The 27,432-nt window shown below is 45.6% G+C and overlaps 1 protein-coding gene across 2 annotated transcripts in view; it reads left to right on the forward strand.

Annotated features, from left to right (window-relative positions):
- Nucleotides 1–27,432, forward strand: part of acsbg2 (acyl-CoA synthetase bubblegum family member 2) — a 31,407-nt gene continuing 3,975 nt past the window's right edge. The window contains exons 1-13 of one of the 2 annotated variants that reach the window (XM_066643490.1): nucleotides 1–275; nucleotides 11,260–11,389; nucleotides 13,353–13,432; nucleotides 16,222–16,490; nucleotides 20,194–20,282; nucleotides 21,138–21,258; nucleotides 22,821–22,901; nucleotides 23,031–23,180; nucleotides 23,678–23,854; nucleotides 24,781–24,962; nucleotides 25,072–25,314; nucleotides 26,419–26,636; nucleotides 26,837–26,976. In XM_066643490.1, coding sequence (XP_066499587.1) covers nucleotides 11,283–11,389; nucleotides 13,353–13,432; nucleotides 16,222–16,490; nucleotides 20,194–20,282; nucleotides 21,138–21,258; nucleotides 22,821–22,901; nucleotides 23,031–23,180; nucleotides 23,678–23,854; nucleotides 24,781–24,962; nucleotides 25,072–25,314; nucleotides 26,419–26,636; nucleotides 26,837–26,976 — 1,857 coding nt within the window. In that variant the 5' untranslated portion in view covers nucleotides 1–275; nucleotides 11,260–11,282. Of the gene's footprint in view, nucleotides 276–6,033; nucleotides 6,184–11,259; nucleotides 11,390–13,352; nucleotides 13,433–16,221; nucleotides 16,491–20,193; nucleotides 20,283–21,137; nucleotides 21,259–22,820; nucleotides 22,902–23,030; nucleotides 23,181–23,677; nucleotides 23,855–24,780; nucleotides 24,963–25,071; nucleotides 25,315–26,418; nucleotides 26,637–26,836; nucleotides 26,977–27,432 lie in introns of those variants that run through there. The other variant, XM_066643489.1, reaches the window with a different exon arrangement.

The following is a 27,432-nucleotide window of genomic DNA, read 5'->3' on the forward strand; positions in this document are numbered from 1 at the left end:
TGATTCAAGTTCGTTGTGAGGTGCAGTTCTCCCACAGAGCGAGAGATGGCGCTGGGGAGTCATTGCTCATGATTTGGCGCCTCACGTTTCTTTCGGCTTCTTAAACAGAGAAGAGAGAAGTGAGAGAGATACTCTTCAGCCTCCAGCAACGAACACACACTTACTGTCTCTCTCTCTCTCTCACACACACTCACTCACTCACTCTCACACTATATATATATAACATTTCAGGACCTTGTTTCCTTTTTCCTCTTTTCTCACACTTCTGACCTCTGGTGAGTAAAGTTAATACATTCTTTTTCTCTGTGGTAATTTACTTTAACCTTTCACTTATAATGTTTTTAATTTTTTTGGTTTGAGCAGATTATTCTTTCAGAATTAACTAACAATTATGAAAAAACCGTTTTCTGTTAATTACCCTTAAAAACAGCATGTGTTAATTTGGAATTATGAGTTCCACCTTAAGCAGGGCTTTATTTACATTGACTTTTAAGGAGGAATCGAATAATCGAAATGGAAACAGATTATTGAGACACAAGCTTTTGTTTTCATTAACGACGCAGGCTTTTATGTTTAAAACCCCTATAAATAAGACAATTTAATGGTTTAATCTGCATTATATATGTGTTTTTGACATTTTAACAAAACTATTGGCAGAAATATTCGAGAAATATTCGAGACACACTGAAAAATAGTCACAAACCATAGTGAACATTTACTGTCAGTTTTTACAGCCACGCAGGAGCACTATGTAGTTCACTGTAGTCCGTCTGTTGCCCTGCATACTTTTATTAACCCTCTTTCCCCCTGTTCTTCAGAGCTCTGGACCCCCACAGAGCAGGTGGGTGACACTGGTGTGGTGGTGGTGTGTTAGTGTGTGTTGTGCTGGTGCGAGTGGATCAGACACAGCAGTGACTGCTGGAGTCTTTAACTCTGTGAGACGCGGTTAGACCTCGTTGAAGAACAAGGTGAAATGAGGATAACCAAGTATGCAGAGCAACGAAAGGAATTCATTCTGTAACTGTAGAAGTGTAGAAAAGTCAGTGTATGTTCAGTGGAGGTGATATAATGGAGGATTAATTGTCCGATAGTTTCATTTTGCTGTGATGGGTGTGTTTCATAAACACTTGACTAAGCTTAGGTTGTTGTTGATAGTAAACAAAATATTGAAGGATTTCCAAACACAGATTAAAGCCCAGTGTAATACAAAAAAGAGTTTTGTTATTGTTGATAGTCCAGTTTAAACTTGGATTACCTATAATCTAAAAAAAAAAAAGCAAAAAAATAAGCAGTGTCTCTTTTCACCTCATTTTCCAACACTGTTAGCGTAATTACCCCAAGTTCCAGCCACTTTAATTACAATATTGGAAATCTTAGCTAACTGTAAATAAATAGAAGTATTTTACTCTCTCAAATCAACATTTTTCAGGAGTCAAATATGTGAAGACTTGCTTGACTTTGAAAGAAAACATGTTTTTAGATATAAGCGCTTTAGTTTAAGTAGGTGCTAATACTGCTAAGATTACTAGCGCCCCCTAACTTCGGCCACCTCCCCTGCCTGTGACAGTCAAACTAGACCGTTTCTACCACATTCAGTGGCTTTGAGAGGTTCACAATGAGATTAAGTTTGTCCTGTGTTGGTATCCGTACTCTACATGTAAGGATTAAAATGGCGGTAGATTTTCCCCTCAGAGAAAAGGAAGCTAACCGCTAAGCTAACTTTTACACTGAGGGAAATATCTGTCGTGAAATGGAAATGTGTGGTGTTCTACATGTAGTTTTGCACACAACCAATTACAACACTGTTAGAGACACTTAAATATTGTTTAGATGTGTGATTTCTTGCAAGACTGATGTTTAAATGCCCTACTAAGGCTTGATCTTATATTTTATTGTTTTACCCAATGCGATTGGCGAAGAGAGAGAGCGGAATTGCACCATATACGGCAGTGGCCGGAATTCGGGGGAAAGACTGATAGGTGCTCCACATTTATGTGGCCATCTAATATCACAATTTTAATGGGAATGTCTGCCACTGATTTCACAGTGACTTCAGCTCATATCGCTTTAAACGGGCAGAGACCTACAACCCCAAAACAAAACAGACTATATTGTCTTTATTGTCTTTACAATATTGTTTGAAATAAAATAGTTTACATCAACAAACTTTACACCCCCAAATGAATACACACCAGGGCTGGGCAATGAAAAACTTTATTGATTATATCGATAATTATTTTTCTTCTGTAATGTCCCCACTGTGTGTTTATGTACTGTCCCTTTAAAACCACGCTACCAAGCTGTAGTCACGTGATTCTGCCACATGGAAGCAACGTAAATGCCGAAGCAGACCCAGTGACTCGAGCTCGTACCAAGCTCGGTTTGGACATGATGTGTTTTGACTACAATTAAGAAAAATTAAATTTTAAAAATAATCATTATTGTGGTAAAATGTACAATTAATCGTGATATTGGTTTGCGATCATATCGCCCAGCACTAATACACACATCGCAGTAAATCACTCAGCTCTGTATTTATTGCTAACTCTGCTGTCGGACCTCCACTGTTGAAGTGTACACCGTGTCTGTACTGCCTTGTGTGTTTATTTTACTGTTGTTACTTCATCAGAGAAATAACCTGACAGTGATTTACTGTTGTACACACCCCTGTATTGGTCCAATGACCAAGTGGAGCTGAGTTGAGTTGAATTAGAGCTTGTACAACATTGCTACAGTTGCTTTGGAAGAGCTCCAGTGTGTGGATATTGTGAGTAAGTGTGAAGTTGCATAAGCAACAGCAGTAATGGGTATTACAATACTGAGTTCGATACTGTGGTTGTCCCGGCGCTCGTGTTCTCCCTGCTCTTACAAAACGGGAAGTCTGGTGACTGGAGTATAGACCTCTATTGAGGCTCTGTCCTTATCTGATCATAGATGGTCACCACGTTCCCGTCGACGGTGCAGAGTAAATAGAAACAGGTGGCACCATGAATGGCAGGTAAATATTCAAAGGCTATGTTAGAGGTCTGTTAGTGGTCAGGCTTTAAATTTGGAGAGAACAGGATGACACTGAAGGCCGGAGAATGGTGTCGCTGTGGTTTCCTGTAAAAAGGGAAGGTTGTGTTGTTGTTCTGGTGCAGTGTGGTGTTGCTGGACTGAGAGCATTTATAAAGACAAAGCAGTTATCCTCTTCTCTGATCATGTGATGAAGCATTGAAACTCCAATCATCTTTGTCTTCCGTTTATGTAAATCAGCTGAGCACTACTGTGCTTTTAGGGAAATAACACAGAGGGTTTTTTCTGTTTTTTTTTTTTTTCAGCCTGATGTCTGAGAGGGCAATTTTCATCCTAATCCAAAGATGCCTTTAAAAGTTTGAGGTTTATTAACAGGCTGCTTGACACTAGCTTCAGTGTTGAAGACCTAAGTCTTAAAATATATATCACTGCTGTCCAATCAAAAACATGCATCTCCAATATAGCTACTTTATAGGAGTAAAAAAAACCTTGGGTTTCCTCCGGGTGACTGTCTGTGAGGAGTGTGGTGTGTTCTCCCTGTGTCTGCGTGGGTTTCCTCCGGGTGACTGTCTGTGAGGAGTGTGGTGTGTTCTCCCTGTGTCTGCATGGGTTTCCTCCGGGTGACTGTCTGTGAGGAGTGTGGTGTGTTCTCCCTGTGTCTGCATGGGTTTCCTCCGGGTGACTGTCTGTGAGGAGTGTGGTGTGTTCTCCCTGTGTCTGCATGGGTTTCCTCCGGGTGACTGTCTGTGAGGAGTGTGGTGTGTTCTCCCTGTGTCTGCGTGGGTTTCCTCCGGGTGACTGTCTGTGAGGAGTGTGGTGTGTTCTCCCTGTGTCTGCATGGGTTTCCTCCGGGTGACTGTCTGTGAGGAGTGTGGTGTGTTCTCCCTGTGTCTGCGTGGGTTTCCTCCGGGTGACTTTGGGTCCATTTTCTATTTGCTATTATTTGTTTACTCAGTGTTTCTTTGCTTGATTTTACACTGAATATTGTGGACATTTATTGCTAAATCTCAAAAACTCTTATTACTGAGCTAAGTTTCTGTCAGACTCCTGTCAGATGTTTACACCGACCCCTGGGGCAGAGGCTCACTTTTCAGTTTCTCGTCACTTTCCACATGGAGGCGTTTTCAGCTTGCCGTCAAACACTCGTGCACACACACACACACACACAAGCATACACACACACACAGATGCTGCAAACTCGAATAAAGCTGTGGTTTCTATCAGGCTGCAGAGTAAGCCCCTGTTTTACCTGTTGACAGATGAGGAGGCGCTTACTGAAAGAGGTCATGATGGTTTCTCAGAGAAGAGCTCAGAGCTGAATGAGTTGTACTTTGCATTTAAACAAACTAGAAATTCAGGATGGAGCTGTTGGGGCAGAAGTAAATTCCCTCTGAGTCGGCACGAGAAAAGCGTGCCAGCACTAATATTAGACTCTGAATCGGCCCCTGGTCTTAATCTGCACACGATCTGAGCATCCGCTCTCCGGGGACCCGTGGACACTGCTCTTTTGTTGGTGAATATATTTCGACAGTGGGTTGGTCTGTGGAGGGGTGGTTTACTGAAAGGGATGCCCAGCTGTTTCTCTAAATTCTAAGGGGAACTCTTAGAAAACCGGTTTAAAACAGCTTCTAAGAAATCGAATCTTTAGCTTTTGTTGTATGCCTTGATTTGAAGAGAGTCGCAGAGTCATGAACAGAACCACGTCTCGTACGTATCTCGGTATCTACTGATGGCTGTGAGGTCAGTCTGATCAGGGCTGTGTATAATCGGTGTATTCTCCCCACTACAGCAGTGTGTTTTGGGTTATTCCTTCCCGTTCTGCTCGGTGTGGATGTTGCGCGCGAGCTGAAGAACCCTTTGCAGAAACCTGTGAAAGCTGTGTGTTTTTAAGTTGCATAATGTGTTGCTCATAGTTTATCGGAATGCTCTGTACTCGACTCCTGGTCCTCAGTCAAATTGAAGAATGTAGTCCGCCACGTTGGGTGTGTGAACTGTGCTGGAGCTATCCACCTGTTTTTCAGATAGTTTTCTAATGAACTATAATTGTTTATGAGCCTAACGTGCATTGAATCTACATGGCTTCATTGTTTATTAATAGTGGTTACAATGATGGTTGTGTGACCTGGTTTGTTCAAAATACCACAAGGATCAAACCCCTGCACCTGTTCCTTTAAATGATAACGAGCCGCTCACTGTTCGCCCCGACCCGAGCGCACAGCAGTGAGGAGCGAGGAGCAGAAGCTCTGGATTTTAGCCGTTTTCGCTCTGTTCTCTTTCATCTCCGTTCTCGTTTTCTCCGTTTTTACTCAATGTTCTTAGTCCGTGTTCGATGGTTTTCACTGTTTAACCTCGTCTTTGTGCTCTCGTATAAACACAGGTCCAGCGCTGTGATTGGAGAGACTCTGACAGTTTGGAATAATGTCATTTGGACAATTTGTTTGTCTCAGAACCATCACAACAAATCAATACCTCAGGCATCAGGCAGCATCTTCATGGCTGTTTCATGTATTAGTTACGGTTTCAGGTTGTTGAACTTGTCTGGTTTACTTTGCAGCTTTTGTCTTGATAAGATCAGATCATGCTGAACGACTTGAGTCCTAGAACTGCGCAAGAAAAATAATGCAGTATCTGTTGCATTTTGAGATGTGGGTCAGTAGTAGGAGGTGTGTGTATATATGTGTGTGTGTGTGTGTGCACACGTGGCCATCTTTACGCTGATGTCAGGGCAGCTGCAGAGCGCTCTCCTGATGCAGCGTGATCCTGAGCTGTGACCTGTAGTAACCCCTGCATAACGCATCTGTGTGACCACGGCACCCACTGCTTTCAATGGAGCAGCGCTCACCATATTTGGGCTCTGAGGCTTGTGGTGTGAGAGCTCTCAGCCAATGAGAAGCTGCAGGGTGTATCTCACACTGACAGGAGGCGGAGGAGGGGCTGGAGGCAGTCGGCTGAGGAGGGTGTGGCCTTTTTTTGAGGGAGGGGGGAGGGATCGCAGTTTGAAAATGAATGATGTTACACAGTGCTAGAGAAGCGGGAGGCTGCCGGCAGACACGGAGTCTTGAGTCATCTTCCGCTCACGGAGAACGAACGAGGGCGAACGACGAAGCCGAGGCTTTAACCCGAACCTTAAACCCCAGGATCGAGCAGCAGAGGCTCTGAGGATGCAGTGTAAGTCTAGTTTCTGTGATTATCCGCCGGTTCCTGTGGAGTTAGTTGCCGGGTGGACGTTGGGCGTGACTGGCCAGAGCTACAAAGACGTGTGTTTGAAGGGTCTTGGGGGGGGGGGGGGGTAGATGATCTCAGACCGGGTGTTTTTCCATATTGTCTTTTAACCTCCTTGTGTTTTGGATGTGCATTTAAACTCATGGCTCAAATATCAGCTCATGACCTTACAAATGAGCACCTGATATCAACACCACTTTCATTTCTGACTGTGACAAGTCAATGCTTGACTTTATAGTGATTTGTCAACGTACAGATGATGGTATTAATGACTGTTGGACTGGGCTTTGTTGCTTTTTCCTGCTTCACACTTCGATATTAAATAGAGACTGTGTTTTGAGGATAAATCGTACGCATTTCAGATTTGTGTAGATTGTATTTATGTTGGTGATTTAATGAATGTGAGAGTGTTTACAGGCCGTGGACCGTGCTGTTAACTGTATATTTTACTGTATGTAAATGAGCGTGTGTTGGGAGGGGCTCCAGATGGAGGATTTAAGATGGAGACAGCGTGACTTCCTTCATTTACATGCAGTCTTCATCAAAACACTGCTGCCAGCTCAATCAGGGCAGCTCTCTCTCTCTCTCTCTCTCTCTCTCTCTCTCTCACTCACACACACACACACACACACACACACAGAGTGAGAGAGAATGTTAAACTCAGCTCTACCAGCTGTAGATAATCCCCATATTTAAATGGTGTGTGCACAGACAGTGTCCTGTAGGCGTCAGCTCCCATTCATCCATTCACTCCATGGTGCTAATGGACACTCGGTGGGGGTCGGTGAGCCGTTCGGTACAGCAGTGGTAATGTAGCACATGCTTGTGATGGAAGTGTGTGTGTGAGAGAGAGAGAGAGAGAGGTAGGGAGTGGCTGAGCGGTGTGTAATTTGGATTCTCTCTGGTATTTGCCAAGGTCCCTCAGTGTGCACTGGGCCGTTGTTGCCTTCTAAACTATATTGATTGGTTTGGATGAAATCAGGACTTGCAACACTGTGGCAGACTGAAGGATGGTGCTCTTTCATGACTGTTATTATACGTTCATATCAATAAACTGTGACATTAGGTTTGATGCAACATCCTTGCACCACCATCGAACTTGTACTGTGTGAGTCACAGCTGTGTGTGTGTGTGTGTGTTGTGTAGGTCAGAATGAGCTCTGTGTGTCCTGTAATCCAGTCTTGGTTGTGTGAGGAACAGGGCAGCCTGTGTGTGTATCGTGTGAGTGGTCACAGGGGTGTGTGAGGATATCTTGTAGGTAGTGAATAAACAGAACACTTTTCTGTGGATTTCGCTCGTTTTCTGGAGTGATTTCGTTTGGGACGAGGTGCAGCAGCAGTGTGATCCAAAGCTAATCGTCCAAAGTATCCTCAAACGTTGTGGCTGTGTGCAAACATATCCTCACAAGCATCTTCACAACATGCGTATCTTAACAGTCTTCCAGTATGTGATGTGAAACTTGTCAGATTGCTCATCTGTACTCTGTTTATTAGGGGTGTGTGTGTGTGTCAGTATTAGTTTAGTGGTTTGTTTTGATGGATCTCCAGTGTGCAGTGAGTTTAGAGTGAATCCTCTGGTGCGCACTCAATTAATGCTCCTCGTGGAACATCTCCAGCGCATCGTACACACACACACACACACACACACACACAGAGAGTGAGAGAGATACAGAGAGAGAGAGAGAGAGAAATACAGAGGGAGAGAGAGAGAGAGAGAAAGAGAAATACATAGAGAGAGAGAAATACATAGCGAGAGAGAGAGAGAGAGAGAGATATAGAGAGAGAGATATATATATATATATATATATATATATAGAGAGAGAGAGAGATATATATAGAGAGAGAGAGAAATACATACAGAGAGAGAGATAGAGAAAGAGAGAGAAATACAGAGAGAGAGAGAGAGAGATATATATATATATAGAGAGAGAGAGAAATACATACAGAGAGAGAGATAGAGAAAGAGAGAGAAATACAGAGAGAGAGAGAGAGATATATATATATATATAGAGAGAGAGAGAAATACATACAGAGAGAGAGATAGAGAAAGAGAGAGAAATACAGAGAGAGAGAGAATGGAAACTACGCCCTGGAGTCATTATTAAAAACACCTCCCTGCCCCGCAGTCCTCAGAGGAGGAAGAATCACCAGACTGTGTTCATCATAGTCACTTTTTAGGGAAAGAAACCATACGTTTGTTGACACCTGGATAGAAACAAACAGAAGTATATCTGCCTTTAATTATATTTATATATTGTTATATTTTTGTTTTATATCAAAGTAACAACTGACCGTTCAGGAAAAACAAACATTATAGAAGGTGGTGGTTGTTGGACAGGTTCTGGATCAGTACCATCTCCACTACCAATATGTAAAACATTCCTGCGGTCTTCCTTTAAAGTCACATGCTAAGGCATTAATAATGGATGCCTCAGCGCACTTGAAGGAGAGCATTAAAACAGTTCAGTCCTCCTCCCCTGGGAAAAATGGCCAGCTGTTTCTTTCAAGCCCTCGTACCCTTGGGCTGACTGTGGTTCAGGCGGCTTCCTGTCGGCTGGACACATCCTGAGATAAATAAGTGGTCAGCAAACGGTCATCCTCTCTTCAACTCATCGTCCTTGGGCTGGTCACATGACACACAGCGGCCGTCGTACGACAGAGGGAGAAGGAAATGTGTGTGGACAAACTGTTGACGGTCTCAGAACAAACGATCTCCCGTTTCCCTCGCGCTCTGGGTCTTAATGAAACGTCGGTGACCTGCTTTGGTCAAAACACCACAAGGATCAATCCTCACAGCAGCGTTCTCCCCCTGTGCGAGGAGCAGAAGCTCTGTCTTTTAGCCGTTTTTGCTCTGCTCTCTTTCTTCTCGGCGCTCGTTGTGTGTTTTCTTTTCGCTCTCACGTAAACGTGGGCCGAGCGCTGTGATTGGACAGACTTGGGTGAAGAGATTGACTCACGGTGAGAATGTTTTAGGGCGGGGCCGAGCAGTTCATTATCATTTAAAGTAACAGACGCTGAAACCGGTCGTTCGGAACAGGGCTGTTTAGACGAGGGGGAGAACGCTGAAACCCATTAATCGAAGGACTGCTAGTGAAACTGACTGCAACATCAGCAAATGAAGTCCTGTTGTGGCTTTAGGTGCAGTTTGTGTCCTGGTTTTGGACGTTCCTTTACCCCCCGCTCTGTGCCAGTGCACGTCACAGCGGCACCACAGGAATGCGGGTATGTGTTTAAGGTGGGGGCCTGAGTTTGTAAATGAATGTGAATCCAGTGTGGCTTGTCCAGAGCGATTACGGACTGGAGTCCAGTGATTGTGGTCTGCTGGCATTGTTCTGGAACGCGGTGACGTGTTTCCGACTCGGAAACGACCGTTTCCTGTTTGAGACGGGGCAAAGCGGACATGCTCCGTCATCATGTGGAACAAACTCCCACCGGGCGTTTTAACAGTGAGAGCTGCTCGCTAATGTCATTTACCATCACAGCTCGTGTGTGTCCACGTCGTTACTGAGTCACCGAGCTCTCGATTTGTTTATTATTTAAAGGAAGCTAAAGCTCCAGGTGTGCTGTGTTTTTGTTGCCGTCTTGTGGAGACGCAGACGTTTTCACGGTTTTGTTTTTAAATGCTTTTATTTGAACACAGGTTTTTAATCACATTTTTACGAATGTATCGTCCCTAAAGGATAAAGGAATTTAGAGGAATGTGTTGTAAAAATATTTCATACAGAAGGGATATTATAATAGTGACTATGCCATGAAACTCAGCGCCGTCTTACAATTAAATATAGGGAGTAATAATGATTTTTTCTCATTATAAAACATTTGGAACGCTGCTGTTTGCTAAGTTCATGTGCTGTGTCATGTTTTTCCTCCAGTCTTTTATAGTTTTCAGTGCTGTATTCAGTGTTAGACGCTGGAGAGGTGACGTTTTAAAGACATTCATTGGACGGAAAATGTATTCATCAAATGAATATAAATAAACAAATGAAGAGTACACTTTACTGTATTTATTCTTCTTTACATTGTTTTGTATATTTTCCTCTTCCATTTTTAAAAGTTCTTTAAAAGTATTGAATTAATTGTGAATCACTGAAACAAACTGAGCAGTCAGTTACGGTTCTGATAGTTCACTCCCATGAGTAATATTCATTCATTCATTCATTCATTCAGTAACATCAGTGTTTCCCAAACAACACATGCACATCTTTTGCTTCCAAACTGGAATACACCCTGGAGGAGGCGCCAGTCCTTCACAGGGCAACACAGACACACACACATTCACTCACACACTCGGACACTTTTGAGTCGCTAGTCCACCTACCAACGTGTGTTTTTGGACTGTGGGAGGACCAGAGTGTGTTTTTGGACCGGAGCAACCAGAGGAAACCCACGCAGACACAGAGAGAACACACCACACTCCTCACAGACAGTCACCCGGAGGAAACCCACGCAGACACAGGGAGAACACACCACACTCCTCACAGACAGTCACCCGGAGTGGCACTCGAACCCACAACCTCCAGATCCCTGAAGCTGTGTGACTGCGACACCAACCTGCTGCCCTGAATTGAGTTTAAACATTTGTAATTCATACAAAGTTCTTATGGAACAAATCTTCTATACGGTGGTTTTACTGCTAATGAATTAAGTATTCATTTCCCCACTTTAGGAACCGCTGGTTTATTTAAATCACAACATTTAGTTGGTGATCTAGATTTGACCCCTAATAGCTGCAGTCGTGGAGGGTGTCGTTCCCTGGGGGGGGTAACTCCTGGGTTAACTGAGGTGACTATGAGCAGGTGAGGGTGGCATAGTTAGTCTTGTGACACACGCTGTTTATCCCTGGAACGTCTGCTGGGTCACGTGACCTCTGTATTCACTTCAGCGTGTGTGTGAGTGAGAAAAGCTCACTGCCAAGTCCTCAGCTTTAACACTGAACCTTCTGGAGCTGAGCGTACTCAGACATCTAATTGGATTTGTAGACGCTCCTCCTGACTCTCTGCTGTGTTTGTCTCTGTTTCCTCAGTGACAGCGTGTGAGCCCTTGACTATGTCCACTGCAGGAGTGATGGACCCTACAGGAGATGTTTTGCAGTCGTGTGGGACGGGGGACAGCCTTGCCTCTCTGGATGACCCTAACCTTGAGTCCACAGCCAAGTAAGTTTACGCTTACACTGACCCCATTAGACTTTAAAACAACGTAGCCGACGTGTGCTAGCGTAGCTTTGGGAGTCTTGCCCAAGGACTCGAATTGGTATATCTTATTATTCCCGTCTGAGCCGGGAATTGAACCCTAGTCTGCAGTGCTGAGGTCAGTGGTGTACCCTATTCCAGCATTTACTGGTTTCTGAAGTCAAAAGTTTGGGTACATTCTGGTAGTGCTTAATGAGGCTGTGACTGCAGTTTCACACTGTATTTATTTTTTTTTTTTAATAAAACGAGGTTACTTCATGGTCCAAGAAAATAGAATATCTATTGTTTTTAGCCTCGAATGCTGCCAGTTACTCACGGGACGTTTTGATTGGTCAAGCCTATCTTCAGACTGTTCCCTACTGTTACTGGTTATAGTTAGTATGTCATTTAAAATGACACTTTTTAGATTGAAAATGCAATAGGTAATAAATTGATTTTTTTGCCATAGGCTGTGTTCAAATAACAGGGAAGCCATTTTATACAATGAGCCGCACTTTGAAGTAAAGTTATTATTTATTTGACAAACTTAACATATTGTTTGAAAATATAAAACTGCAACTTGGCAAATTGAACGCGACCGTGACGTCGCTGGTGGACAACAGCTGAACAACGCCGCGGTAAAACACCGTTATGACTGACTGTTATGACAGTATCTAGCTAAATAACCAACATTATTCATGACAATAGCCTAGCAATAAGCTAAACTCAAATGTAGAGGTACCGTTATTCTTGTAAATGTGATCGAAGTCGAACTCGAATTCATCCGACACTATAAACCTCCGTAATGCAGCTACGTAGCCGAGTATAATCTGAGACACCGAGTTTAGCGAGTCAAGCTAACGTTAACTAACACCAACTAAAACAGGCGAAGTGAGTGTCCTTACCCTGTTTACCTCCATGTTACAGAGGCTCTTGAACACCTTTCGTTGGTGTCCTTACATGCCCATATTGTTGGAAAAGCGCCAGTGAAATGAGCTACAGATAACGGAGTGAGCGGATGGTCCTTTCCAAAGTGCCCGTTTAAAGTGGACAAATTTAGTCCATTTTCTGGATATTTTGGGATCTTTGGGCCATTTGTTCACAGATGTCCCACTGTACATTGAATGATTGCAGCCAAAAACAACACACCTTTTCATCATTTAGCATTAAATGAAGTGCAGCTTCTAGAGTTGTTGTCCACCATCTACGTCACAGGCAAGACGCCTATTAGAGTTTCCCAACACCGCTGGGGGGGGGCAACGGTCTTTTAAACCTTATTCCTTCAATTAGTAAGAAATAACATGTTTTCTGACGATCAATAAACACAAGTTAGGAACTCAAACTCCACTGTATTTATTTGTTTGACACTTTCATATTGCTGCTGCTTAGCCTTTAAAGCACATTGAACAAATCAGACCTCAGGTGATTACTGAACAGATGACACATGGGCCCGATAATCCATATACGATAATGAGCCACAGTGGAAGGAGCCCCAAAGTAAAAAAACAATACACACAATAAACACATGAATTAAAGAGAGAAATTAGACAGTACATTAGATACAGGTAGGTGTTGCCTATATATGAGACAGGTTTATCAGTCCTGGGGTTTCAGGTGTGTGTGTAATCTACTAAAAGCACAGTCATTGTTACATTCATACAGAGATTCCCATGATGAAATTTCTCCTAAAGCCCTGATAGTCTTAGTGTACCCTCCCAATGCAGGTTTACGTGAGCGTATGTGAGCACACTCATCGTTACCCTGCATCTGTAAACCTTTCTGACCTTCCTCAGAGCACTTTAGATCAGAAACACTGATCTGTACTTCTCTCTCAAGGAGATAACATGGCCTCTTCCTTCGAGTGTTGTGTTGGGGAATGCTGCAGGTCTGGATTTCCTCTTCCCAGTCTCTCCTCCCTCATTCTTTTTTTTTCTTCATTCTTTTGCAGTGACTCATCAGAGGAGGAGTCCGCATGTGAGAGAGAGGAAGAGAGCAAGGCCATGGAACACAGTGCACACACTCAGTCAGGTGAGACACTTCTCTTCTCGTATGGAAAGCTTATAGAAGTTCAGCTCAGACTGCGAGAGGGCAGCAGCTGCAGAAGCGTTGGATCCACAGAAACTCGTTTTCTGGGGGCTCTCCAGTATCCTGGCTTTAGATTCGCTTCTTATAACCCCAGCATCTGTGAATTTCAGGGCAATGAGACCAGAGTGTCCCTCCTGGAGGAAGTGTGTGAAGGGGAAACAGGGAGAGCCCCACACACACTCCTCCATTCATGCACTCTTCCAGATACAGCTCAGTTTCTTTTCCCTCTCGGGATCTTCATTGTGAAGCTGTTAAATCGTAAAGGAGACCCAGGGCAGTGAAGAAACAGCACTTTCTCCTCCCACAACATTCTCTTGAGTGAGGCGCCTAACCCCCAACAGCTCCCCATGGATGATTTATGAATCAGAATAATTGTGTTACATATAGTAGCTGAGTTTATTATTATTTTTTAATGAACTCTAGAAGGGAATTGAAATGGTTAACCCCTTAAAGGTGCGATAAGTAATTCTGATCAGCAGAAGGTAGCATTAGCACTGTTCATGCCTGTGGTTAGTATTTGACCCTGAGTGAGGACAGTGAACGCTCCGTGGTGTGTGAGGTCACACAGCCCTCCAATACACACCTCCCATTCCCTTATTTGTCTATGTACTCACACACAGCAAATAACAGGCCCCCGGACCTTTCCACTCCTTTCTCTTGAATGTGGTGTTTACACTGTGTTGGATCGTCCTGGACGAGGTCATCGTGCCGGTGGGTCACATGACCCACAGGCTGCTGAGTGGGCTGAATTTTAAGCTTTGTTTTTGGTGGATATCCGTGTAGTAAACACTCAACCCAACCCCCCCCCCAAATTGGGAATTGAATCGAGTGTTAGGCAGAAAGGCCCCTGAGTCAATCCCTTAGAACGACAGGTAAAAATGGAGGTTGTAGTAGTAAAGGAACAGTGATTTCTCCTCCCTCACCCTTCACTTTTTAAGTGCCCTTGAAAAGCTGGAAAGCAGCCGTTCTGAACAAGGCTGAAGATTGCTGCTGTGGGGTTTGTTCCTTGTGGTGTTTTGACCAAAGCATGTCACAGAATTGTGTAAACTTGTGGAAAATGGATAGAATACAACACCATTTTAAAAACGAATATAAAACCATATAGAAATGAGTGGGGCGGCACAGTGGTGCAGCAGGTAGTGTCGCAGTCGCACAGCTCCAGGGGCTTGGAGGTTGTGAGTTCGATTCCCGCTCCGGGTGACTGTCTGTGAGGAGTGTGGTGTGTTCTCCCTGTGTCTGCGTGGGTTTCCTCCGGGTGACTGTCTGTGAGGAGTGTGGTGTGTTCTCCCTGTGTCTGCGTGGGTTTCCTCCGGGTGACTGTCTGTGAGGAATGTGGTGTGTTCTCTCTGTGTCTGCGTGGGTTTCCTCCGGGTGACTGTCTGTGAGGAGTGTGGTGTGTTCTCTCTGTGTCTGCGTGGGTTTCCTCCGGGTGACTGTCTGTGAGGAGTGTGGTGTGTTCTCCCTGTGTCTGCGTGGGTTTCCTCCGGGTGACTGTCTGTGAGGAGTGTGGTGTGTTCTCCCTGTGTCTGCGTGGGTTTCCTCCGGGTGACTGTCTAAGAGGAGTGTGGTGTGTTCTCCCTGTGTCTGCGTGGGTTTCCTCCGGGTGACTGTCCGTGAGGAGTTGGTGTGTTCTCCCTGTGTCTGTGTGTGTTGCCCTGTGAAGGACTGGCACCCCCTCCAGGGTGTATGACAGGCTTCTGTCAGTATATTCATAAATATCTCATGCAGTAACTCTCAGGGAGAGATCTCAGAAACAACTCTTCAGTTGTCTGGTTTCTACCCAGGCCCATTCTTTTAGGTTTTTATAAATCATTAGGAAGCTCTTGTCAGTGTGTTTGGATTAGACTGCTGTTATATAAGGGTCAGTGAAAGTTCATATGGTCTATTTATGTGAAATGTAGTAGCACTGAGAACGTACTTAAGCCCAGGATGTGATTGCAGAGATGAATGAACTTTAGAAGTGGAAGGTCTTTGCTGCAGAAGCGTCCTCGTAGGGTCAGTGGCGCTGGGACGCGGAGTTGAGTCCAGTGTGGGACTGAACAAAGAACTAATGAGGTTTGTTCTGCTGTGTGTGAGAGACTCTGGGGTCAGTGCTCTCTGTTGACAGGCTCTAGCACAAAAACAGCCTGCTCCTGAACTTGTTTTTGTTTGTGTAATCGTGTTTAAGCCAGAATTCACCATTTACAAGGGTATCTCAACTCCGTAAATGCTTAATCAAATAGTTGATATTTATTCACCAACTACACACCCCCTAAGAGCTACAGAAATACAGACAGTTACACAGTGTAATCTACATTTTCCACGAAACATCTGTGACCTGCTTTGTGACTCGTGTCAAAAAAACCCACAAGGATCGAACACAACAACAGCGTTTTCCTGTGGAGTGTGTTGCCAGGCGACTGCTAAGCGAGAGAACAATGGCTGCAGGAGGAAGCACTGTGCAAGTTCAATTTCTGTAGGTAACAGAGCAAAGCCAGGGCTGTAGAATTGTCTGTCAGCACCTCATAGAAGATTGTGCAGATGGATCTACAGCGATGGGATCTTCAGCACCTCGTTTACATACGAGGAAATGTCCTGGAAAACGTTCTCAAAGATGAGGTCCAATAGTCCGTCCACGTAATCTGTCATACCAAAATGAGACAGCAGTGTAACGGTGTATTCAGACTTCAACTGTGGTGGTGTTTCACTGTGTGTAGGTTTTTTAATAAACCTCTCCAAACTGTGTCCCACAGCCAACGCCCAGCGCCCAGCGTCTCTGTCTCTGGCCGTGCCGGAGTTGGATCTGTGGACGACGCGAAGGGATGGCGAGGTTAAACTCAGGATGGGAGACTCTGGTGCTGCGGCCGAGCCTCCGGTCACTGTGCACCAGGCCTTCACTCGAGCTGTGGAGAGGTTCGGAAACTACACAGCGCTGGGCTGGAAGGACGGAGAACAGTGGAAGAAGTACAGCTACAGGGAGTACTACCAGGCCTGCCGCACCGCCGCCAAGAGCTTCCTTAAGGTCAGAGCAAATCCCTCATACACCCCTCCCAACACTTTTTTAAACGTCTGTATCCGGTCGGGACACACCTGCTCACAGACCGTCAGCGTACACTGCTTCAAAAATGCACTCTCTGAAAAAGACTTGGACGTGCGAGCGATTTCTTCCGCTACAGTAAAGCTAGCTCTCACAGCGGCGGCGTTTTGGGCCGTAGCTCTCGTGAACATATTCTGCTGCGAACGTTTTTCGTTTCCTGGACATTTTGGGATCAATATTTGAAGCTATTTCTGAATTCCACTTGTTGAAAAAAAAAATCACATCGAAGAGGATACACTGTGATCTAGTGGTGGAATGCCGTCACTTGGCGGGCAACATAATCAGCATGCATTGTGGGAAATGGAGTTTAACGTCAATGCACGCTTTAGAATTAGTGGCGGAATAATTAATAATTAAGTCTAAAAGCGTGCATTGACCATAAACTCCATTTCCCACAATTCATGCCGATTGTTACCCGTGAAGCAACGGCCACTAGATTGCAGTCAGATCTGTCAATCAGCGGGCCTTTGACACATGTGATATAAAGGATGTAATGGGGTGGTTTCCCAGACGGGGATTAAGCCTAGTCCTGGACTACACAGCACTTTGAATTTGAAAGGATGATATAGTCTACCAAACTCTAAAAGGGATTCTGCCAATATTTGGACATTTTCTGCGAAATTAAGGGGATTGTGTAAACGGTCGTTTCCAGTGGTTTGGTGAAAAGGTGGGTTTCAGTGAACTCTGGATTTGTTTACGGTGGTGGTGGTGAAACAAAGCGTAATTGCAGCGGTAGATTTCTTATAATTTAATGTTGAAAACAGTTAGAAACGCGCCAAAACAGCCTCTCCACTCTCTGCACGTACTTCTCCACCATTAACAGCTTTGAAGACCTGACAGTGACGGTTCACACTGTGCAGATAATCATTACAATGGGTGTTATCTGCAGATTAGAGCTCAAGGAGCAATGTCAGGTTCTTTCCATATCTTTACAATCGCAATCATAATGGGTTTAAAAGACTTTTAACCTGGTTCTAAACGGCGAGATCCTGTCGAGAATCTTTGATAAAGAGAGCAGTGTTTAACTGTGAGTTCCTAATTATCTGCTGATACGCTAACGGTCTGATAAGAGGAGAGATTGACACGTTTGGTGGATAGTTTGCTGCAGTTGTGTACTGTGAAATCCAACAGCGGTTGTGTGACAACGAGTAATTTATTGGCGTCAGTCGTAAAAACATCGTTATGTTACGGTCATTTAATTTTGTGTGGAGTAATTACATCAGTAAGTTAACTTTGTCCGTATAAAGTTGAGTGATATAAAGCCATAATGGATCCACACTAAACGCTCGTTTACAAACTGGTGTAACACTTTCCACATTTTGCTTTGGACCAATTAGTTTATTTTTTTTATTATTGACGCAGACTGGAAAATGATTAATGGCTTCAGATTTATGAATACGCTGCAGTCATTTTATTTTTAATGTGGAAAATATTAAAGGCTAAGCAGCAGCGATATGAAAGTGTCAAACAAATAAATACAGTGGAGTTTGAGTTCCTAACTTGTGTTTATTGATCGTCAGAAAACATGTTATTTCTTACTAATTGAAGGAATAAGGTTTAAAAGACCATTGGTCCCCCCCCAGCGGTGTTCGGAAACTCTAATAGGCGTCTTGCCTGTGACGTAGATGGTGGACAACAACTCTAGAAGCTGCACTTAATTTAATGCAAAATGACGGTGTTGTTTTTGGCTGCAATCATTCAATGTACAGTGGGACATCTGTGAACAAATGGCCCAAAGATCCCAAAATATCCAGAAAATGGACTAAATTTGTCCACTTTAAACGGGCACTTTGGAAAGGACCGTCCGCTCACTCCGTTATCTGTAGCTCATTTCACTGGCGCTTTTCCAACAATATGGGCATGTAAGGACACCAACGAAAGGTGTTCAAGAGCCTCTGTAACATGGAGGTAAACAGGGTAAGGACACTCACTTCGCCTGTTTTAGTTGGTGTTAGTTAACGTTAGCTTGACTCGCTAAACTCGGTGGCTCAGATTATACTCGGCTACGTAGCTGCATTACGGAGGTTTATAGTGTCGGATGAATTCGAGTTCGACTTCGATCACATTTACAAGAATAACGGTACCTCTACATTTGAGTTTAGCTTATTGCTAGGCTATTGTCATGAATAATGTTGGTTATTTAGCTAGATACTGTCATAACAGTCGGTCATAACGGTGTTTTACCGCGGCGTTGTTCAGCTGTTGTCCACCAGTGACGTCACGGTCGCGTTCGAGAATTTCCGTAACGAGTTCGAGTTTTTCCGTCAATTTAATAAAATTGTCAGTTTTAAAGCAAATTAAGCTGCTATTTTCATTTTAATTCATACTTATATCTGTCAGTAACTACAATAATGTGGAATATTCATGGAGGTCCATTAAGTGGTGCTTAGCCTTTAAAGTCAAAAGTCAGCTGCAAAACAAATGTATTCTCTGGTCTGATCCAATGAATGTTTCCACAGTCCAAAACATGCTGGTACTGTTATGAATTCCATTCCAGTCTTATTCTCTTACTCAATAAATGTCATCAGCATTCGGCAGCAACACTGTGTCTCTTTAAAAGCCGTGTTGTTTATCAGCAGTCGCTTGTTATTGGCTCACAGCTGGTCACGTGACTTATTACTGTAATCATAAATTCAGCAATGTTTTAGAGGGACATTTTTAACTGAATCGCTAACTCAGTGGTTATAAAGAACACATGAACAGCACTTTTCTAGACCCCCCAAATCACTTTCCATTCTTTTGGACACATCTGTCCCAAAGTGTGTCCGTGCCCTGATCAGAGCTGGAAACTGATCCCAGGTCTGTCATGTGGACAGTTTTAGACAGTGGTTTCAGACAGTGGTTTTGTCACTAAACCAGCTCTGATTTAAAATGACAATGAAACGTTCTTAGAAACAGTTCATAAGCCCATTTTTACAGGCCTTTGAATATCAGTGGGATTACCCACAAGTCTGTGCTTTGTTTACAAACATGAAACCAGTTGTTGGAAGAATAAGTTGGGGTTTTTTGGCCCAAACTTCTCTCTGGGTTTGTTGGTAGTTTACTGTAAAACTGTAGAGTTTTTGAAGTGAAGTGCTGCAGGACAAGATGGAGACCACAGGTGGGTGGGTGGGTGTGTGTGTGTGTGTGTGTGTGCATGCGTTTAAAACAAAAGGCTCTGATATTTCGAGACTTGTGGGTTGTCACCGTGGCTGATTCAGGTGTCGTGCACACATCCCCTCTGTGAACTCTTCTAAGTTTGCATGTTTCCATAGAGACACTTCACTACGCCTGGCAACTGCGTATTAACACTGACCTGGCCGTTTTATTAGAAACACCTGTTGTAATCGGTGTAAACACACGTTCAGTTTGTATAATCTCTACAGAAAAGCAGAAATATAACACTGCTCCCGTAGCAGCTGCACATGAAAGGAGGTCACCATGACAACTGGATGGATGTTAAGATAGAGCTAAAGCTGCTTTTCAAAACTGGTGAAATGAAGACTTAATTTAAGGAGTAGACACAACTTTTATTTATCTTCAGTGTGAAAATAAGTGTACATCCTCCTCTTTAGAGAACACACCTGTACAATTTGATTCATATTTTCATAATAACTCTATATTTCCCTGTGTGTGTGTGTTCCTGCAGATCGGCCTTGAGCGCTACCACGGAGTCGGCATCCTGGGCTTCAACTCCCCTGAGTGGTTCATCTCTGACATCGCAGCCATTTTTGCTGGGTGAGTGTTTGTCTTTCTGAGGCCACTCCCTTTACCCTGCTGTGGGTTTATGGCTTTATAGCAATACAGTCTTTACAGCTACACACAACCTCAGCTCTTCTTAAAAGGGCGATGGCACCGATAGTGTCGGGGACGCGCGGCTGCAAGGTCCTGTCCGCAGGAGTGAGTGACTGGGTCAGAGTGATGCTCTGTGGTGAACTGGCTGCTTTTCTAGGGTGTGTTCCTGTCTTGTGCCCCAATGATTCAGAACCCCACACACACATTTAATTTCAATCAGGTGTGTGTGTGTGTGTGTGTCTCCCTGGAAGACAGCTGTTATTGAGCTTTGCTACAAAGAGCCATAAACCCAGCGTTAGGAATTAACTCCTGATAACAGTGTGTGCCTGGACTCTTAGATGAGGCACTTAAACTCACGGCTCAAAAGCCAGTGACCTGCATTTACCTCGGGTCGAGGGTGTGATCTGTACGGTGTGAGCAGCCGGTCTCCCTTCTCTGTTCTCATTTAAGATTCTGGATTAAATTACATAAAATTACAGATGCATCCAATGAGTGCAGGATAAATCTGGGTTTTGCATTTTTTTAAACAGCCCCCCAGACCCCCGCTGACATCACGGCATGTGACTTAAACCTGACACTATTCGCAGACATGCTTTAAAGTCACTATGCTCAATGCCAAACATCAGCTAGCGTTGTGCATTGCACCCTCATTCAGTACTAACTTCAGGACTCTACCTCCAGCCTCATAAACTGACCTCACAAACGTTTCAACGGTTTGAGTTCGACTTGGACAGAGGAGTAGAAGAAAGTGCTGTATCTTCCCTGTTGTCCTAACTCGGTCTCCTCTTGTGTCTACAGTGGGTTTGCTGTGGGAATCTACACCACCAACTCTCCAGAGGCGTGTCAGTACGTAGCCGAGAACTGCCAGGCCAACGTCCTAGTGGTGGAGAACCACAAGCAGCTGCAAAAAATCTTGCAGGTAAATATGGGCTGATTTTAAAAAGAAACCCACGCGCAGACAGGGAGAACACACCACACTCCTCTCAGATAGTCACCCGGAGGAAACCCACGCAGACACAGGGAGAACACACCACACTCCTCTCAGTCACCCGGAGGAAACCCACGCAGACACAGAGAACACACCACACTCCTCTCAGATAGTCACCCGGAGGAAACCCACGCAGACACAGGGAGAACACACCACACTCCTCTCAGATAGTCACCCGGAGGAAACCCACGCAGACACAGAGAACACACCACACTCCTCTCAGATAGTCACCCGGAGGAAACCCACGCAGACACAGGGAGAACACACCACACTCCTCACAGACAGTCACCCGGAGGAAACCCACGCAGACACAGGGAGAACACACCACACTCCTCACATACAGTCACCCAGAGGAAACCCACGCAGACACAGAGAGAACACACCACACTCCTCACAGACAGTCACCCGGAGCAAACCCACGCAGACACACGGAGAACACACCACACTCCTCACAGACAGTCACCCGGAGGAAACCCACGCAGACACAGGGAGAACACACCACACTCCTCACTTACAGTCACCCAGAGGAAACCCACGCAGACACAGAGAGAACACACCACACTCCTCACAGACAGTCACCCGGAGCAAACCCACGCAGACACACGGAGAACACACCACACTCCTCACAGACAGTCACCCGGAGCAAACCCACGCAGACACACGGAGAACACACCACACTCCTCACAGACAGTCACCCGGAGGAAACCCACGCAGACACAGGGAGAACACACCACACTCCTCACAGACAGTCACCCGGAGCAAACCCACGCAGACACACGGAGAACACACCACACTCCTCACAGACAGTCACCCGGAGGAAACCCACGCAGACACAGGGAGAACACACCACACTCCTCACAGACAGTCACCCAGAGGAAACCCACGCAGACACAGAGAGAACACACCACACTCCTCACAGACAGTCACCCGGAGCAAACCCACGCAGACACACGGAGAACACACCACACTCCTCACAGACAGTCACCCGGAGCAAACCCACGCAGACACAGGGAGAACACACCACACTCCTCACTTACAGTCACCCAGAGGAAACCCACGCAGACACAGAGAGAACACACCACACTCCTCACAGACAGTCACCCGGAGGAAACCCACGCAGACACAGAGAAAACACACCACGCTCCTCACAGACAGTCACCCGGAGGAAACCCACACAGACACAGAGAAAACACACCACACTCCTCACAGACAGTCACCCGGAGCGGGAATCGAACCCACAACCTCCAGGTCCCTGGAGCTGTGTGACCGTGACACTTACCTGCTGCACCACCGTGCCACCCTTGTTGTTGTTATTATTATTTACTATTCTTTATATTTTATTTGCAATGCAGTTACTCATTTCTTCATACACACGGTGGGTTGAAGCCAGCAAAAAAAAACATTAACACAGACACTGCCCTAATTACACAGCCGTGTACTGCTTCTGTTGCAAGCTTTGGCTAATGACCTTGTTTGTGTGTCTCTCGTTTCAGATCCAAGACAAGCTGCCCCACCTGAAAGCCATTATCCAGTACAAAGACGCACTCAAAGAGAAAAAGCCCAATCTCTACACGGTAGGAATAAGAATGACGAACGTTCCTCAGGCTTGTGTCATGTGTGTGTTTGTTTGTTTGCAATGACGTCTGATGGGTGGAGCATTTGTTTGTTGCTGAACTGAAACTAACATTAGTTTCCCCTCAAAGTGGGAGGAGTTTATGGAGCTGGGCCGCAACGAGCCGGACACTCAGCTCGATGACATCATCGCGTCCCAGAAACCCAATCAGTGCTGCACGCTCATCTACACATCTGGAACCACTGGCCAGCCGAAGGGGGTCATGCTCAGCCATGACAATGTGAGGCTCTCTCGCTCTGTCTAACACACACACACAAATTGGCCCAAAGTTTGCGGACACAAGCTCATCCAAGATTTCTTCAGAATGGCATCAAATCATAATCTAGTGTAAAGCCTGTGTAATCCAGATTAATCTTCCACCATATCACAGTAACACAGCTATGTTCCTACACCTAATGTGAAGATCTACCCTCTTCTCAGGGAAGTAGAGGCTGTGTCTGCAGCAAAGATTAACAAACAAGTTTAGTACCCTTCATTTCAGGCAAAATTAAGACGAATGACCATTTTTGTGGACGATTGAACAACCAGTTGATAACAGGATTGCTACTGACATTCATTTTCTCTCTCTCTCTCCTCTCCTTTCTCTTCTCTCTCTCTCCTCTCACTCTCTCTCTATTCTCGCTCTCTCGCTCTCCTCTCTCTCTATTCTCGCTCTCCTCTTCTCTTTCTCGCTCTATCTCTTCTCTTCTCTCTTCTCTCTCTCTCTCCCCCCCATAGTTGACATGGACAGCTTTAGCGACGGCTCATCACGTTCGTCTGACCGAAGCGGACCAATCTCAGGAGGTGGTGATCAGTTACCTACCCCTCAGTCATGTCGCTGCTCAGATGATTGACATCTGGATCACCATGAGGGTGGGCGGCGCTACGTACTTCGCCCAGCCTGATGCCCTCAAGGTGTGTGTGTGTTTACCGTAAGGTTCATGTGTATAGTAAAAAATCAGTAAAAAAATGAATTTCAACCAGTTATTTAAAAAAAAAATAAAAATAAAAAAGTTGTGAACTCCACGGAAACCCCATCAATCAGGGCTCATATATATCTCAGCCTTTTCTATTTAGATAGAAATAAACCCCTCTCTCAGCTTGGTCACATGGTGGAGAACTTCCCAGTGATGATGTGTGTGTGCCATATGTCACTAAAGTTAACGTTTGTATTCATATAGCCACACACACATACGTTTGAGGTTGGTGTCTTTGTCTGACCTGGTTTAGTGTGTTTACCTCATGCCTCTCAGCTCTGTCCTGGGACCGCACCTCTCCGCTTTAATCCCATTACATTAAACCGAGTGTGTGTAAATCACTCTGATGCTGAGACACATTCCCACTTCGCTGTATGCTTTCTAACACACACACACACACACAAGGAGCATGCCGAGGTTTGATGTCCACTAATTTAGTGCTCCACGTGAGGAACAAGAGCGCTCTGTTTATGAAAGGGGCTTGAAATTCAGAGGGGACATGCCTCAGGGGTTCTGAGCTCACAGCCAGACCATGTGATGGAGGACCCAACTGTCTTGAGGGGGAGATACACAGCTGTGGACCTTCATGGATCCATCTGACTTGACGCTTTATTATGTACGAGTCTGACACAAGGTTTCAGACTGACCAACAGAGCCACTGCTGAGTTGAATGAGTTGAAGTTTATGATCAGGACCTAGTCATCCAACATGTTTAGGTGATGTTTAGGCAGCTGAATGCTGGCAGATCTGCGCAGGGAGTTTCCAAAATCTAGTGTAAAGCCTTTCCTGTGGAGTAGAGGCTGCAGCTACTGAAGGAGGCAGCTGACGTGTAGAACTGACTCTTGTTGCGATCTGCTGTTTCAGGGCTCCCTGGTGAACACCTTGCGTGAGGTTCGTCCCACGGCGTTCATGGGTGTCCCTCGAGTGTGGGAGAAGATGCAGGAGAAGATGAAAGCCATCGGAGCCAAATCATCCACGGTGCGCCGGAAGGTGGCCTCATGGGCCAAAGACGTGGGCCTGAACACCAACCTCAGCAAAATGGAGCAGTACGTCCTCGATCCAGGGATAATCCACTTAGTCCCGAGATGTGAACCAGCAACCTTCTGGTTTCTACCTGTCCTCTGTGTAAAACTGTGGCTGTTTTCTCTTTTTCAGAAACGGCACGGTGCCCCGGACTCCTCTCAACTTCCGGCTGGCGAAGCGTCTGGTGTTCAGGAAGGTGCGGAAGGCGCTGGGTCTGGATCGCTGCAGACAGTGCTACACCGGAGCTGCTCCCATAACCAAAGAAACACTGGAATTCTTCCTCAGCCTCAACATCCCACTGTACGAACTGTACGGCATGAGCGAGAGCACCGGACCACACACCATCTCACAGCCGGAGGCCTTCAGACTGACCAGGTACACACACACACACCCCCCATCTCACTGCCTGAGGCCTTCAGACTGACCAGGTACACACACACCATCTCACAGCCAGAGGCCTTCAGACTGACCAGGTACACACACACACACACACACCATCTCACAGCCGGAGGCCTTCAGACTGACCAGGTACACACACACACACACACACACGCCCCATCTCACAGCCTGAGGCCTTCAGACTGACCAGGTACACACACACACACACACACACCATCTCACTGCCTGAGGCCTTCAGACTGACCAGGTACACACACACCATCTCACAGCCAGAGGCCTTCAGACTGACCAGGTACACACACACACACACACACACACACACACACCATCTCACAGCCGGAGGCCTTCAGACTGACCAGGTACACACACACACACACACACACCATCTCACAGCCGGAGGCCTTCAGACTGACCAGGTACATACACACACGCCCCATCTCACAGCCGGAGGCCTTCAGACTGACCAGGTACACACACACACACACACACACCATCTCACAGCCGGAGGCCTTCAGACTGACCAGGTACATACACACACGCCCCATCTCACAGCCGGAGGCCTTCAGACTGACCAGGTACACACACACACACACACACACACACACACACCATCTCACAGCCGGAGGCCTTCAGACTGACCAGGTACATACACACACCATCTCACACACACACACGCCCCATCTCACAGCCTGAGGCCTTCAGACTGACCAGGTACACACACACACACACACACACACCCCATCTCATGCCTGAGGCCTTCAGACTGACCAGGTACACACACACACACACACACACACACACACACACACCATCTCACAGCCTGAGGCCTTCAGACTGACCAGGTACACACACACACACACGCCCCATCTCACAGCCTGAGGCCTTCAGACTGACCAGGTACACACACACACACACACACACACCATCTCACTGCATGAGGCCTTCAGACTGACCAGGTACACACACACACACAAATTGGTATTAATTTGAAGAGTTAGCTCAGTTTGTAAAATAGATCTAAGGGGACTGGGAGCTCCGCCACATGCTGCTCATATTTAACCCGCTCTGTTCCCTCCTCAGCTGTGGGAAGGTGATTCCCGGTTGTCAGACGAAGATTTTCAGCCCTGACGCCGAGGGGAACGGAGAGATCTGCTTCTGGGGTCGTCACGTCTTCATGGGCTACCTGAACATGCCGGAGAAGACGGACGAGGCTCTGGACGCTGACGGCTGGCTGCACTCCGGAGACCTGGGCAAACACGACAAGAACGACTTCCTCTTCATCACCGGACGCATCAAAGGTACCAGCCCTCACCCCGAGGAGTTACTAACACCCGTTAGTGAATCATTAACCGAAGAATCATTTTATACTGTGATCTAATTCAAGGAGCAGTTCGGTGACAAGCTGTTCCATGTCCTGAAACGGCTATTAATCTGACGCCTAGTGACCTGGGTGTTAGGGGCTTCAGAGCTAAAACGTGTGCTTTTTCTGGACTGGCAGAGTTGATCATCACTGCTGGAGGAGAGAACATCCCCCCGGTGCCAATAGAGGACGCTATGAAGGAGGCTGTCCCCCTCATCAGTAACGCCATGCTGATCGGAGACAAGAGGAAGTTCCTCTCCATGCTGATCACTGTGAAGGTAACGACGGCAGACCTGTTTAACCAGACTGCTTCAGCCGAGGAGGCTAACGCTGGCACCGTTTTAATAGTAAACATGCTCTCGTAGTCTAATTAGTAATTACAGTCATTATCTTATCAGCCAGATCTCATCATAGTGTCTGAGTCTCAGCCCTGGAGATTAACACAGCTAGTTATTCACCTGCTCAGGCTCTTACTGAGGTGGTTGGTTCCGGCAACTGCACTTCCTTTGCTGACTGGTCATTTGCCATTGCGTCCAGCTCCCCCTGCTGTCGGCACAATTAATTACATCATTTAGAACTAATCATTATAGATACACATCTAATGTTCTTCTCTTATCACCCTCCTTTTCTCTTTCCTTTACACTTCTCCCTCTCTCTTCTTTCTCTTTCCTCTTTTCTCTCTCTTCTTTTTCTTTCCTCTCTCTCTCCCTCTTTCCTCTCTTCTCTCTCTCTCT

The sequence above is a fragment of the Hoplias malabaricus genome, chromosome 14, assembly GCF_029633855.1.
Source record: "Hoplias malabaricus isolate fHopMal1 chromosome 14, fHopMal1.hap1, whole genome shotgun sequence".
Lineage (NCBI taxonomy): Eukaryota > Metazoa > Chordata > Actinopteri > Characiformes > Erythrinidae > Hoplias > Hoplias malabaricus.